Here is a 15,716-nt window from a genome sequence, read left to right on the forward strand (position 1 = left end):
CTTACTTATTTATTTACTTATTTATTTATTCACTTATTTATTTATTTATTTATTTATTTACTTACTTACTTATTTATTTACTTAATTATTTATTTATTTACTTACTTATTTATTTACTTATTTATTTATTTATTTACTTACTTACTTATTTACTTATTTATTTATTTATTTACTTACTTATTTATTTATATATTTATTTATTTACTTACTTATTTATTTATTTATTTATTTACTTATTTATTTATTTATTTATTTACTTACTTATTTATTTATATATTTATTTACTTATTTATTTATTCACTTATTTATTTATTTATTTATTTACTTACTTACTTATTTACTTAATTATTTATTTATTTACTTACTTATTTATTTACTTATTTATTTACTTACTTATTTATTTACTTATTTATTTACTTATTTATTTACTTATTTATTTATTCACTTATTTATTTATTTATTTACTTATTTATTTATTCACTTATTTATTTATTTATTTATTTACTTACTTACTTATTTATTTACTTAATTATTTATCTATTTACTTACTTATTTATTTACTTATTTATTTATTTATTTACTTACTTATTTATTTATATATTTATTTATTTACTTACTTATTTACTTATTTATTTATTTATTTATTTATTTATTTACTTATTTACTTACTTAATTATTTATTTACTTACTTATTTATTTACTTAATTAAGATGAGTTTTAAAGTGGACAGTGGGGGGGGGGGGGGGGGGTGGTGGGGGGGGGGGATCTCATTCCGCAACAGAGGGGCTGCAACAGAAAAGGCTCTGTCCCCTCTGGGCTTTGGTTTGGACCTCGGTACCTCCAGAAGAAGCTGATCAGCTGACCGGAGGCACCGAGCAGGGGTGTAGGGGTGTAGGGGTGTAGGGGTGTAGGAGTGTAGGGGTGTAGGGGTGTAGGGGTGTAGGGGTGTAGGGGTGTAGGGGTGTAGGGGTGTAGGGGTGTAGGGGTGTAGGAGTGTAGGGGTGTAGGAGTGTAGGGGTGTAGGGGTGTAGGAGTGTAGGGCTGTAGGGGTGTAGGGGTGTAGGGGTGTAGGAGTGTAGGGGTGTAGGGCTGTAGGGGTGTAGGGGTGTAGGAGTGTAGGGGTGTAGGGGTGTAGGGGTGTAGGGGTGTAGGAGTGTAGGGGTGTAGGGGTGTAGGAGTGTAGGGGTGTAGGGCTGTAGGGGTGTAGGAGTGTAGGGGTGTAGGAGTGTAGGGCTGTAGGGGTGTAGGAGTGTAGGGGTGTAGGGGTGTAGGGGTGTAGGGGTGTAGGAGTGTAGGGGTGTAGGGGTGTAGGAGTGTAGGGGTGTAGGAGTGTAGGGGTGTAGGGGTGTAGGGCTGTAGGGGTGTAGGGGTGTAGGGGTGTAGGAGTGTAGGGGTGTAGGGGTGTAGGGCTGTAGGGGTGTAGGGGTGTAGGGGTGTAGGGGTGTAGGAGTGTAGGGGTGTAGGGCTGTAGGGGTGTAGGGGTGTAGGAGTGTAGGGGTGTAGGAGTGTAGGGGTGTAGGGCTGTAGGGGTGTAGGAGTGTAGGAGTGTAGGGGTGTAGGGCTGTAGGGGTGTAGGAGTGTAGGGGTGTAGGGGTGTAGGGCTGTAGGGGTGTAGGGCTGTAGGGGTGTAGGGGTGGAGCAGCTCAGAGAGGGGGGGCAGGGCCAGACCATTCAGAGATTTAAAAACAAATAAAGGAATTCTAAACTGAGCAGGCAGCCGGTGGAGAGACTCCAGAACGGGGTTCTGTCCTCCGTCTTACCTGCTCCAGGTAGAAGGTGTCCTGCAGGGTTCTGGACTAACTGGAGACGAGCGAGGGACGACTGGCCGACTCCAACATAAAGTACTGCGTTCCAGTAATCCAGCCGGGAGGGATTAACAGCTGGATTACTGTTTCAAAGTGCTGCTGGACCAGAATGGTCTTTACCTTCTGAGGAGGAAGAAGCTGGACTGAACCACTGTCCTCATCTGAGTCCAGTTTAAAACCACTGTCCATTCTAAAACCCAGGTTCAGAACCACTGGCTTCACATGTGGAACCAGGGGACCCAGGTCCAAAAGACGGGGTTCCCAGGAGCCACTGGGCCAGAACACCTCAGTCACCTCAGTTAAAAACCATCCAGGCTTTAATGTCCTCAAGGCAGGACAGGAGAGGGGACAGTGAGGGGACATCTTTCTTATTCAGTGGGACATAAATCTGGCTGTCGTCCAAATAACAGTGAAAAGAGACGCTGTGTCTCCTGAGGACAGAACCCAGTGGGACAAAGCAGGGGCCCTGATATGGAACCTTGTGGAACCCCTTATGTGAGAGGAGCAAATTCATGTTGATTTCATCAAACTGACCAACTGACCAACCGACCAACCGACCAACCGACCAACCGACCAACTGACCAACTGACCAACCGACCAACCGACCAACCGACCAACTGACCAACCGACCAACCGACCAACTGACCAACAGACCAACCGACCAACCGACCAACTGACCAACCGACCAACTGACCAACCGACCAACAGACAACTGACCAACTGACCAACAGACAACTGACCAACAGTCAACCGACCAACTGACCAACCGACCAACAGACAACTGACCAACAGACAACTGACCAACAGACAACTGACCAACTGACCAACCGACCACCCGACCAACAGACAACTGACCAACCAACCAACCAACCAACAGACAACTGACCAGCCCAGTAACTAGCTGAGCATGTTGCAGGTCTGCGAGGTTCTCTGTCCAGGTTACAGCTGGACTACGTGGACATCGTGTTCGCCAACAGGAGTGACATCAACGCACCCATGGAGGGTGAGAACACACACACACACACACACACACACACACACACACACACACACACACACACACACACACACACACGTGTGTATTGAGTGTGTGGTGTCGTTGCAGAGATCGTTCGAGCGATGACCTTTGTGATCGATCAGGGTTTGGCCATGTACTGGGGAACCTCCCGCTGGAACGTTGTGGAGATCATGGTGACACACACACACACACACACACACACACACACACACACACACACACACACACACACACACACACACACACACACACACACACACACACACACACCAATGTCACGTGAGAACGTTTGTCTTGTCTTGAGACGTTGTGGTGCTACTGGTGCTTCCTGGCTCCGCGCCAAGCGGTAGAACGGTTCCAGGTTACACTCAGGTTGATGTAGGAACTGTCGCTGCCCGGCGGGATGCAGGTGTTGCTATGGTAACGCCACGACAACAAACTGCACTGCAGCAGTGGTTAGTTATATGCAGGGCGCCACCTGCAGGGGAAACACCAAATCAACAAATTCACGTTAACATGGAATCTCAAGAACCTGTAGAACCTGTGTGAGAACCTGTGGTTCCTGTGTGAGAACCCGTAGAACCTGTGTGAGAACCTGTGGTTCCTGTGTGAGAACCCGTAGAACCTGTGTGAGAACCTGTGGTTCCTGTGTGAGAACCCGTAGAACCTGTGTGAGAACCTGTGGTTCCTGTGTGAGAACCCGTAGAACCTGTGTGAGAACCTGTGGTTCCTGTGTGAGAACCTGTAGAACCTGTGTGAGAACCTGTGGTTCCTGTGTGGGCCTGCAGGAGGCGTACTCGGTGGCCAGGCAGTTCAATCTGGTTCCTCCAGTGTGCGAACAGGCCGAGTATCATTACTTCCAGAGAGAGAAGGTGGAGCTGCACCTGCCGGAACTCTACCACAAGATCGGTAACCACACACACACACACACACACACACACACACACACACACACACACACACACACACACACACACACACACACACACACACACACAGGTTCACCATGGGTTCTCCTCTCAGGGGTCGGGGCCATGACCTGGTCCCCGTTAGCTTGCGGGCTGCTAACGGGGAAATACAACGAGGGTGTTCCAAAGAGCTCCAGGGCCGCCATGAAGGTACACACTCTACTACACACTGAAATACACATTCTGAAGTACACACTCTACTACTTATGTGACTCTGCTCAGTGTTTCAGTAATGTAGCTACCTGAGAGGCTAGTTAGCATCGATAAGAGCTAACGGCTATCACGATAGTGACGCTAACTTGGAGTTAGCAGTGTGCTAGCAGAGAGTGGTTAGCGGTGTGCTAGCAGAGAGGTGTTAGCGGTGTGCTAGCAGAGAGGTGTTAGCGGAGTGCTAGCAGAGAGGGGTTAGCAGAGTGCTAGCAGAGAGGGGTTAGCGGTGTGCTAGCAGAGAGGGGTTAGCAGAGTGCTAGCAGAGAGGGGTTAGCAGAGTGCTAGCAGAGAGGTGTTAGCAGAGTGCTAGCAGAGAGGGGTTAGCAGAGTGCTAGCAGAGAGGGGTTAGCGGTGTGCTAGCAGAGAGGGGTTAGCAGAGTGCTAGCAGAGAGGGGTTAGCAGAGTGCTAGCAGAGAGGGGTTAGCAGAGTGCTAGCAGAGAGGCGTTAGCAGAGTGCTAGCAGAGAGGGGTTAGCGGTGTGCTAGCAGAGAGGGGTTAGCAGAGTGCTAGCAGAGAGGGGTTAGCGGTGTGCTAGCAGAGAGGGGTTAGCAGAGTGCTAGCAGAGAGGGGTTAGCAGAGTGCTAGCAGAGAGGGGTTAGAAGAGTGCTAGCAGAGAGGTGTTAGCAGAGTGCTAGCAGAGAGGGGTTAGCAGAGTGCTAGCAGAGAGGGGTTAGCGGTGTGCTAGCAGAGAGGGGTTAGCGGTGTGCTAGCAGAGAGGGGTTAGCAGAGTGCTAGCAGAGAGGGGTTAGCGGTGTGCTAGCAGAGAGGGGTTAGCGGTGTGCTAGCAGAGAGGGGTTAGCAGAGTGCTAGCAGAGAGGGGCTAGTAGCCTAGCTGCTCACACGGAGCTCCAGGTTCCACAGAGGGTTAGAACCTTCTCACCTGATCCTTGATGACGACAAATCTTCTCTCATTTTAACCTGCAAGTCGAGAGTTTTGGTGAAAAGTTGGTGAAGGGAACTGCATACTGTGTGTGTGTGTGTGTGTGTGTGTGTGTGTGTGTGTGTGTGTGTGTGTGTGTGTGTGTGTGTGTGTGTGTGTGTAGGGCTACTCCTGGTTGAAGGAGCGTCTCTACAGTGATGAGGGGAAGAAGCAGCTCAGTAAAATCAAAGATCTCCACCTGCTGGCGGATAAACTGAACTGCACCGCAGCACAACTGGCGATAGGTACACACACACACACACACACACACACACACACACACACACACACACACAGAGTAACACAGAGTTCACCTGTGTTACTGTGTGTTTCCGTGTATGGTCGTATGGTGGTATGGTCGTATGGTTGTGTATGGTGGTATGGTCGTGTGGTTGTGTATGGTCGTATGGTCGTGTGGTTGTGTATGGTCGTATGGTTGTGTATGGTGGTATGGTCGTATGGTTGTGTATGGTGGTATGGTCGTGTGGTTGTGTATGGTCGTATGGTTGTGTATGGTGGTATGGTCGTGTGGTTGTGTATGGTCGTATGGTTGTATGGTGGTATGGTCGTATGGTTGTGTATGGTCGTATGGTCGTATGGTGGTATGGTCGTATGGTTGTGTATGGTCGTATGGTCGTATGGTTGTGTATGGTGGTATGGTCGTGTGGTTGTGTATGGTCGTATGGTCGTATGGTGGTATGGTCGTGTGGTTGTGTATGGTCGTATGGTCGTATGGTTGTGTATGGTCGTATGGTTGTGTATGGTGGTATGGTCGTGTGGTTGTGTATGGTCGTATGGTTGTGTATGGTCGTATGGTCGTGTGTATGGTGGTATGGTCGTGTGGTTGTGTATGGTCGTGTGGTTGTGTATGGTCGTATGGTCGTATGGTTGTGTATGGTGGTATGGTCGTGTGGTTGTGTATGGTCGTATGGTCGTATGGTGGTATGGTCGTATGGTTGTGTATGGTCGTATGGTGGTATGGTCGTATGGTTGTGTATGGTGGTATGGTCGTATGGTCGTATGGTTGTGTATGGTGGTATGGTCGTATGGTCGTATGGTTGTGTATGGTGGTATGGTCGTATGGTGGTATGGTCGTGTGGTTGTGTATGGTCGTATGGTCGTGTGTATGGTGGTATGGTCGTGTGGTTGTGTATGGTCGTGTGGTTGTGTATGGTCGTATGGTCGTATGGTTGTGTATGGTGGTATGGTCGTGTGGTTGTGTATGGTCGTATGGTTGTGTATGGTGGTATGGTCGTATGGTTGTGTATGGTCGTATGGTCGTATGGTTGCAGCCTGGTGTCTGCGCAGTGAGGGGGTGAGCTCGGTTCTTCTCGGAGTTTCCAACACGGAGCAGCTTCTGGAGAATCTGGGCTCCATCAGGGTAACGACACACTCGTCCAATCACATCCCTGCATCCTGCTGCCGCTCCAGTCGGAGGCTCTGATTGGCCGGCTGCTCTCTCACCAGGTGCTGTCTCAACTGACTCCGCCCCTCATCGCAGAGATGGACGCATTGCTTGGCAACAAGCCACGGACAGGCAAGAAAGAGGGGCGGAGCTGAGGGGGCCGGGGCCAATGGGGTGGAGATGTGGGGGCGTCGTCAAGGAGACGGACCTAACCGGAGCTGAAGGGGCGTCGCCATGGAGACGGGAGCAGATTTACCTCATAACAAACAATCCAACAATCAGCAATCCTCAATAGTCAACTATAAGTAACGATACAGCTTTATTGATTATTGAAACTTTATTGATAAACTTCAGGATAACGAGTAAAAATGTATTCAAACTATCCCTTTAATGTTTTATAGGACACACACACACACACACACACACACACACACACACACACACACACACACACACACACACACACACACACACACACACAGAGTTTACTTCTTTGAGTTTTCCATTAAAGTACATTTGATGGTGGTGGGCGTGCCTTTCCATGGTAACCACAGATGCACAAACAGGAAGTGGAAATCTTTATTGTTTATGTGCTTCCTTCCTGTATTTTCACAATAAGACTGAAGCAATGACATCATGTGAACATCTTATAACTTCCCATTTCTGCCAACTTATCAATAAAGTTCATTTAAAGTGGATCTGAGGAGTGTTTGTGTACAACACACACACACACACACACCCACACACACACACACACACACACACACACACACACACACACACAAATGTGTCACCTGCGGTGTTCCGTCGGTTCGTAGCCTCTCCAGCAGCTGATGTCAAAAGAAGCTCCGCCCACAGAGCGGTGAGGCAGGTGACCCCGGGTCACCTTGGACCAGACGGAAACCAGGAGCGGAGCTGGTCAGGATCCGGTCCAACACCCAGGACCCAGGCTGTACAGTGTGTAGTGGTGTGTAGTGGTGTGTAGTGGTGTGTAGTGGTGTGTAGCGGTGTGTAGTGGTGTGTAGTGGTGTGTAGCAGTGTGTAGTGGTGTGTAGCAGTGTGTAGCGGTGTGTAGTGTTGTGTAGTGGCGTGTAGCAGTGTGTAGCAGTGTGTAGTGGTGTGTAGCAATGTGTAGCGGTGTGTAGCGGTGTGTAGCAATGTGTAGCGGTGTGTAGCGGTGTGTAGCGGTGTGTAGCGGTGTGTAGCAGTGTGTAGCGGTGTGTAGCGGTGTGTAGCGGCGTGTAGTGGCGTGTAGCAGTGTGTAGCGGTGTGTAGTGGTGTGTAATGGTGTGTAGTGGTGTGTAGCGGTGTGTAGCGGTGTGTAGCGGTGTGTAGCGGTGTGTAGTGGTGTGTAGCGGTGTGTAGCGGTGTGTAGTGGTGTGTAGCAGTGTGTAGCGGTGTGTAGCGGTGTGTAGCGGTGTGTAGCGGTGTGTAGCGGTGTGTAGCAGTGTGTAGCGGTGTGTAGCGGTGTGTAGCAGTGTGTAGCGGTGTGTAGCGGTGTGTAGCGGTGTGTAGCGGTGTGTAGCGGTGTGTAGCGGTGTGTAGCAGTGTGTAGCGGTGTGTAGCGGTGTGTAGTGGTGTGTAGCGGTGTGTAGTGGTGTGTAGCAGTGTGTAGCGGAGTGTAGTGGCGTGTAGTGGCGTGTAGCGGCGTGTAGTGGTGTGTAGCGGTGTGTAGTGGTGTGTAGCGGTGTGTAGCGGTGTGTAGCGGTGTGTAGTGGTGTGTAGCAGTGTGTAGCAGTGTGTAGCGGTGTGTAGCGGTGTGTAGTGGTGTGTAGCGGTGTGTAGCAGTGTGTAGCGGTGTGTAGCAGTGTGTAGCGGTGTGTAGTGGTGTGTAGTGGTGTGTAGCGGTGTGTAGTGGTGTGTAGTGGTGTGTAGCAGTGTGTAGCAGTGTGTAGCAGTGTGTAGCGGTGTGTAGTGGTGTGTAGTGGTGTGTAGCGGTGTGTAGTGGTGTGTAGTGGTGTGTAGCAGTGTGTAGCGGTGTGTAGCAGTGTGTAGCAGTGTGTAGTGGTGTGTAGCAGTGTGTAGCAGTGTGTAGCGGTGTGTAGTGGTGTGTAGTGGTGTGTAGAAGTGTGTAGTGGTGTGTAGCAGTGTGTAGTGGTGTGTAGCAGTGTGTAGCAGTGTGTAGTGGTGTGTAGCAGTGTGTAGTGGTGTGTAGCGGTGTGTAGTGGTGTGTAGCAGTGTGTAGCAGTGTGTAGTGGTGTGTAGCAGTGTGTACATCGAGGGCCTGCCTTTGTTAATGTTTGCGGTACGTGAAACTCCCCAGGAATGGTTGGTTCAGTTCATGTGATCTGGTGTCAACATCCTTCAAACTACGATTGTCTTTGTTCATCAGTGAAATAGTTTGGAGATGAATTATTGTTTGTAGTACCTTTGATTATAGTGTTTAGTATTCCCCATACTCCTTTCATGTTCTTCTTGTTTTTATATAATAGATTGGTATCATATAGTTTCTTAGTATATGGGTCAGTTTATTTTGATATGTTTTATATCTGCTTTCAGAGTATTCTGTTTTTACTCTAATAAACTGTCTCTATAGAGTATTTTTCTTCTTACATGTATTTTGTAAATACTTGGTTAACCACGGACATTTTATTGTTTTGCTGTTTTTACTAAATTGCCGAATTGGACAGTTTTTATTGTGTACTACACTAAAGATTTCCATGAAAGTATCATAAGCACCATGTACCTCGTTCCAGTCTAGTTTTATGAAGTCCCAGTTCCTCCCCAGCCTAGGAGCTCCTGGAGAGCAACATGAAATACCAGCACTCCATTGGTCCAAACAGCCACAAACTACTTCTCAGTGCAATAGTGTTTATTTACAACAAGCAAATGGTGAGTTCTTAACTAGTTCTTAACTAGTTAATCTAAGAGTGAGCTCTACGATCCAAACAAACTATCGACCACCCGATGCTGTCAGGGGTTAAACTTTCCTAACAACAAAAGGAAAACAAACAAAGTCTTTCCTTCCTTTCTAACAGAAACAAGAGAAACGATTTAACCCAGAAATGAGCTCACTCCACTAACTCACTCCACTAACTCACTCCACTAGCTCACTCCACTAGCTCACTCCACTAACTCACTCCACTAACTCACTCCACTAGCTCACTCCACTAACTCACTCCACTAACTCACTCCACTAACTCACTCCACTAACTCACTCCACTAACTCACTCCACTAGCTCACTCCACTAACTCACTCCACTAGCTCACTCCACTAGCTCACTCCACTAACTCACTCCACTAACTCACTCCACTAACTCACTCACTCCACTAACTCACTCCACTAACTCACTCCACTAACTCACTCCACTAGCTCACTCCACTAACTCACTCCACTAACTCACTCCACTAGCTCACTCCACTAACGCACTCCACTAACTCACTCCACTAACTCACTCCACTAACTCACTCCACTAGCTCACTTCACTAACTCACTCCACTAACTCACTCCACTAACTCACTCCACTAGCTCACTCCACTAACTCACTCCACTAGCTCACTCCACTAACTCACTCCACTAACTCACTCTGCAGGTTGCACTCTGGCTGTTTGGCAGAATGAAGATGGCTCCGCCCCTCTGATCCAAGCTCCGCCCCCTCTGTGACGTCATCCTTCCTCCTTTTGAACCGAGGACTTCCTGAGTTTGGCCAATCAGGTCGTCGGGACGGCACAGCCCTATTTACATGTTTGATTGACCTGGAGAATGGCACAGGACACACACACACACACACACACACACACACACACACACACACACACACACACACACACACACACACACACACACACACACACACACACATACGACCACAGTCGTAACACCCCCTTTCCCAAGAATTAAATACCCCCCAAGGGTTTCTAATTTACAGACAGAGTACCCACCAACACATCTTCTGTCCCTTTTTATGTCTAATTTGTAAATTAAAGTCTCGCAAAAGAAGTGACCACCGCACGAGTCTCTGGTCAGAGTTTCATTAGAGAGAAACACCAGCGGGTTGTGGTCTGTGAAAACCTGCACAGGCTGAGAACTAGAACCCAAATCAACGTCAAAGTTCTGCAGGCGGGTAGCAAGGCCAGTGCTTCCTTTTCAATGGTTCTGTAGTTCAACTGGTGCTTGTTGAACTTTTTGAATAGTAGCAGATGGGATGACCAACTTCCTGTTCATGTTCTAGCAGGAGAACCGCACCTGCCCCCCACAAACTACCATCTTCTAGTGTGAAAGGACGTGAAAACCTGGGCGCCGCGAGAACCGGCGAGCTCCACAGCAGAGCCTCAGCTGACTGGAAAGCAGCTTGACAAGCGGGGGTCCACACAAACTTCCTTAGTGGACTAACTAGGGCAGTGAGGGGAGCAACAACCTCAGAAGATTCTTTACAGAACCCTCTATAGTACCCTCACCTGCCCAGGAACCTTCGCAACGCTCGTCTGGATTGAGGAGCAGGGAACTCCACCACAGCTTGAACCTGAGCTGCTACAGGACGGGCCTGGTCCTGACCCACCTCCCAGATGACTCAGTTCCTTTACCAAACTCACACTTTGCAAGGTTAAGAGTGAGCGGCGCCTGGCCCAAACGACCTCAGATGATCTGGCCAGGTGGATGAAGAGGCAACTACATCATCCAGATACACCTCACAGCTTTCCACTCCAGCAAGAACTTCATGCACGAGGCGCTGAAATGGTGCAGGAGCATTTGGAAGTCCAAATGGCATCACAGTATTCTGGAGAATCGAGTCAGGTGTAACAAAAGCTGAGCCGTCTGAAGCACGAGGTGATAAAAGAACCTGCCAGGAGCCTTTTAAAGGTCTAGTTTAGTGTCATATCTAGCAGAACCCCCTCTATCGAGACAATCCTCCATTCTTGGCAATGGATAGGAATCAGGTTCTGTGACGGCATTTACCTTCCGGACATCCGTACAGAATCTCGGAGTGCCGTCAGGGTTTGGAACCAACACACAGGGGGAACTCCACGCACTGGTGCTTGGTACAGCTAACCCCTGCTCTGCAAGGTCGCTCACCTCCTGCTGCATTCGAGCTCTGGTAGGATTGATCCTATAGGAATGTTGTTTGATGGGCGCATGACCGACCCTGAACACCAATGTCATGGACTAAGACAGAAGTTTGACGGGGATAATCTGAAAACGGGTGAAAACTGTCCTCAATTAACTGAATAATATCTCCCCTGTCAGACGCTGATTAGTGGGACAAGAAGGATTTCCAATCAGTCAGTACCTCGGACACTTTATACGGTGGGGGAGCTTCACACTTTATACGGTGGGGGAGCTTCACACTTTATACTGTGGGGGAGCTTCACACTTTATACTGTGGGGGAGCTTCACACTTTATACGGTGGGGGAGCTTCACACTTTATACGGTGGGGGAGCTTCACACTTTATACTGTGGGGGAGCTTCACACTTTATACGGTGGGGGAGCTTCACACTTTATACGGTGGAGGAGCTTCACACTTTATACGGTGGGGGAGCTTCACACTTTATACGGTGGGGGAGCTTCACACTTTATACGGTGGAGGAGCTTCACACTTTATACGGTGGGGGAGCTTCACACTTGGCACAGGGGAGTCAACTCTTCCAAAGTAACGCTTTAGCATGTTCACATGACACACACCAGTTTTAATCACGTAATCAGAGTCACTAGTTTTACGCTCCACCTCATATGGACCTGTAAACCAACACTGCAGACTGGATCCCAGCAATGGCAACAGCACCAGAACTTGATCACCTGGTTTGAACACCCTCAGTACAGATCTTTTGTCGTAATGACGCTTCATGTTAGACTGAGCCTGCGATAGATTTTCCTGAGCCAGACGAAAAACACGAAAGGTTCTGACATAGTCCAGCACATTACGCTCAACCTGAGGAGACTCCGACAACCATCTTTCCTTCAGAAGACCCAGTGGGCCGCGCAGTGGGCCGCGCAGTGGGCCGCGCAGTGGGCCGCGCAGTGGGCCGCGCAGTGGGCCGCGCAGTGGGCCGCGCAGTGGGCCGCGCAGTGGGCCGCGCAGTGGGCCCAAACACCAGATCACATGGACTGAACCCAACGATTCCTGCAGAGTTTCTCGTACCACAAACATTAACAAAGGCAGGCCCTCATCCGGGCCTTTCTTAGTCTCCCAGCAGAACGTTCCCATCATGGACTCCAGAGTCTGACGGAACCGTTCCAATGCGCCCTGCGACTCCGGGTGGTAAGGACTCCATTTCTGATGTTTAATATTTAACTCCTTAACCACTTGAGCAAACAGTCGAGACATAAAGTTTGTGCCTTGGTCAGTTTGGATTTCTATCGGTCCAAAAGTAGAAAGAACTGGACCAGCGCCTGAAGAACAGGTTTAAGTCTTAGTGTGCGTAAGGGGATCGCCTGGGGGTAACGAGGAGCAACGCACATACCGGCCCACATTTAGTTTTTGGCAGCGGCCCCACACAGTCAAGCATCACTCTTTCAAACGGATCCCCAATTACAGGAATCGGGTGCAAAGGTGCCGGTGGAACGGGTTGATTGGGTTTTCCAGCGCACTGACATGTGTGACGAGATCTGCAGTGATTGGCCACGTCTGTTTTCAATCCAGGCCAAAAGAAACTGCTCAACACGCGGTGGAACCTTTTATTTACGCCAAGACGGCGTGCTAAACAATCATGTGCGAGACTAAGTTCCTGTGGGCGACACACTTTTGGCACGACTATCTGATGTACAGCACGTAACTGGGTCAGAACCAGGACTCCACTTCCTCATCAGCACCACTGTTTCTAAAAAGAGAAGTGCTGACGTGCCGTCGTCAGCTGAGACAGAAGCAACACACAGGTTGAGAGCTGAATCATTGTTCTGAGCAGAAATCAACAAGTCACGAGTCACATTCAGGTCCAAGTCTTCATCACCAGGAAACACACCAGTGTCATTCCAAGTCTTCATCACCAGGAAACACACCAGTGTCATTCCAACTCTTCATCACCAGGAAACACACCAGTGTCATTCCAACTCTTCATCACCAGGAAACAGACCAGTGTCATTCCAACTCTTCATCACCAGGAAACACACCAGTGTCATTCCAAGTCTTCATCACCAGGAAACACACCAGTGTCATTCCAACTCTTCATCACCAGGAAACAGACCAGTGTCATTCCAACTCTTCATCACCAGGAAACACACCAGTGTCATTCCAACTCTTCATCACCAGGAAACAGACCAGTGTCATTCCAACTCTTCATCACCAGGAAACACACCAGTGTCATTCCAACTCTTCATCACCAGGAAACAGTCCAGTGTCATTCCAACTCTTCATCACCAGGAAACAGACCAGTGTCATTCCAACTCTTCATCACCAGGAAACACACCAGTGTCATTCCAACTCTTCATCACCAGGAAACAGACCAGTGTCATTCCAACTCTTCATCACCAGGAAACACACCAGTGTCATTCCAAGTCTTCATCACCAGGAAACACACCAGTGTCATTCCAACTCTTCATCACCAGGAAACAGACCAGTGTCATTCCAACTCTTCATCACCAGGAAACACACCAGTGTCATTCCAACTCTTCATCACCAGGAAACAGACCAGTGTCATTCCAACTCTTCATCACCAGGAAACAGACCAGTGTCATTCCAACTCTTCATCACCAGGAAACAGACCAGTGTCATTCCAACTCTTCATCACCAGGAAACAGACCAGTGTCATTCCAACTCTTCATCACCAGGAAACAGACCAGTGTCATTCCATTTGGACGTATTCTCCCTTGTTACTTCCTCCTCACACTCATCCAGGTTTGACATTAAAGACTCAGACAGATCAGCAACATCACTGAGTTTACCAGCCTGTGCGCGTGGAACGGCACAGAGCGGTCAGCAGAGGGGTCAGTAGAGGGGTCAGTAGAGGGGTCAGCAGAGGAGTCAGCAGAGGGGTCAGTAGAGGGGTCAGTAGAGGGGTCAGCAGAGGAGTCAGCAGAGGGGTCAGCAGAGCGGTCAGCAGAGTGGTCAGCAGAGCGGTCAGTAGAGGGGTCAGCAGAGGAGTCAATAGAGGGGTCAGCAGAGCGACCAGCAGAGGAGTCATCAGAGGGGTCAGTAGAGGGGTCAGCAGAGGGGTCAGCAGAGCGGTCAGCAGAGGAGTCAGCAGAGGAGTCAGTAGAGGGGTCAGCAGAGGAGTCAGCAGAGCGGTCAGTAGAGGGGTCAGCAGAGGAGTCAATAGAGGGGTCAGCAGAGCGACCAGCAGAGGGGTCAGCAGAGGAGTCAGTAGAGGGGTCAGTAGAGGGGTCAGTAGAGGAGTCAGCAGAGGAGTCAGTAGAGGAGTCAGTAGAGGGGTCAGTAGAGGAGTCAGCAGAGGAGTCAGTAGAGGGGTCAGCAGAGGGTTCAGCAGAGGAGTCAGCAGAGCGGCCAGCAGAGGAGTCATCAGAGGGGTCAGTAGAGGGGTCAGCAGAGGGGTCAGCAGAGCGGTCAGCAGAGGAGTCAGCAGAGGAGTCAGTAGAGGGGTCAGCAGAGGAGTCAGCAGAGCGGTCAGTAGAGGGGTCAGCAGAGGAGTCAATAGAGGGGTCAGCAGAGCGACCAGCAGAGGGGTCAGCAGAGGAGTCAGTAGAGGGGTCAGTAGAGGGGTCAGTAGAGGAGTCAGCAGAGGAGTCAGTAGAGGAGTCAGTAGAGGGGTCAGTAGAGGAGTCAGCAGAGGAGTCAGTAGAGGGGTCAGCAGAGGGGTCAGCAGAGGGGTCAGCAGAGGAGTCAGCAGAGGGGTCAGCAGAGGAGTCAGCAGAGCGGCCAGCAGAGGAGTCAGCAGAGGGGTCAGTAGAGGGGTCAGCAGAGGAGTCAGCAGAGCGGCCAGCAGAGGAGTCAGCAGAGGGGTCAGCAGAGGGGTCAGCAGAGGGGTCAGCAGAGCGGCCAGCAGAGGAGTCAGCAGAGGGGTCAGTAGAGGGGTCAGCAGAGGGGTCAGCAGAGGGGTCAGCAGAGGGGTCAGCAGAGGGGTCAGTAGAGGAGTCAGTAGAGGGGTCAGCAGAGGGGTCAGTAGAGGAGTCAGTAGAGGAGTCAGCAGAGGGGTCAGCAGAGGGGTCAGTAGAGGAGTCAGCAGAGGAGTCAGTAGAGGGGTCAGCAGAGGGGTCAGCAGAGGAGTCAGTAGAGGGGTCAGCAGAGGGGTCAGTAGAGGGGTCAGCAGAGGGGTCAGCAGAGGGGTCAGTAGAGGGGTCAGCAGAGGAGTCAGCAGAGGGGTCAGCAGAGGAGTCAGCAGAGGGGTCAGCAGAGGGGTCAGTAGAGGAGTCAGTAGAGGGGTCAGCAGAGGGGTCAGTAGAGGAGTCAGTAGAGGGGTCAGCAGAGGGGTCAGCAGAGGGGTCAGTAGAGGGGTCAGTAGAGGAGTCAGTAGAGGGGTCAGTAGAGGGGTCAGCAGAGGGGTCAGTAGAGGGGTCAGTA

The 15,716-nt window shown here is 49.8% G+C and overlaps 1 protein-coding gene across 2 annotated transcripts in view; it reads left to right on the plus strand.

The window, feature by feature from the left end:
• LOC308123858 (voltage-gated potassium channel subunit beta-3-like) overlaps positions 1-7,022 on the plus strand; it is a 15,739-nt gene extending 8,717 nt beyond the window's left edge. For both annotated transcript variants that reach the window (XM_080486570.1, XM_080486571.1), the window contains 7 exons: positions 2,722-2,808; positions 2,911-2,996; positions 3,612-3,732; positions 3,847-3,941; positions 5,045-5,165; positions 6,213-6,301; positions 6,388-7,022. In XM_080486570.1, the coding sequence (XP_080342696.1) occupies positions 2,722-2,808; positions 2,911-2,996; positions 3,612-3,732; positions 3,847-3,941; positions 5,045-5,165; positions 6,213-6,301; positions 6,388-6,480 (692 nt within the window). In that variant the 3' untranslated portion in view covers positions 6,481-7,022. The remainder of the gene's footprint in view (positions 1-2,721; positions 2,809-2,910; positions 2,997-3,611; positions 3,733-3,846; positions 3,942-5,044; positions 5,166-6,212; positions 6,302-6,387) is intronic.
• The last annotated feature ends 8,694 nt before the right edge of the window (positions 7,023-15,716 follow it).

Source organism: Lipophrys pholis (assembly GCF_963383615.2).
Source record: "Lipophrys pholis genome assembly, chromosome: 18".
In the NCBI taxonomy this organism is placed as follows: domain Eukaryota; kingdom Metazoa; phylum Chordata; class Actinopteri; order Blenniiformes; family Blenniidae; genus Lipophrys; species Lipophrys pholis.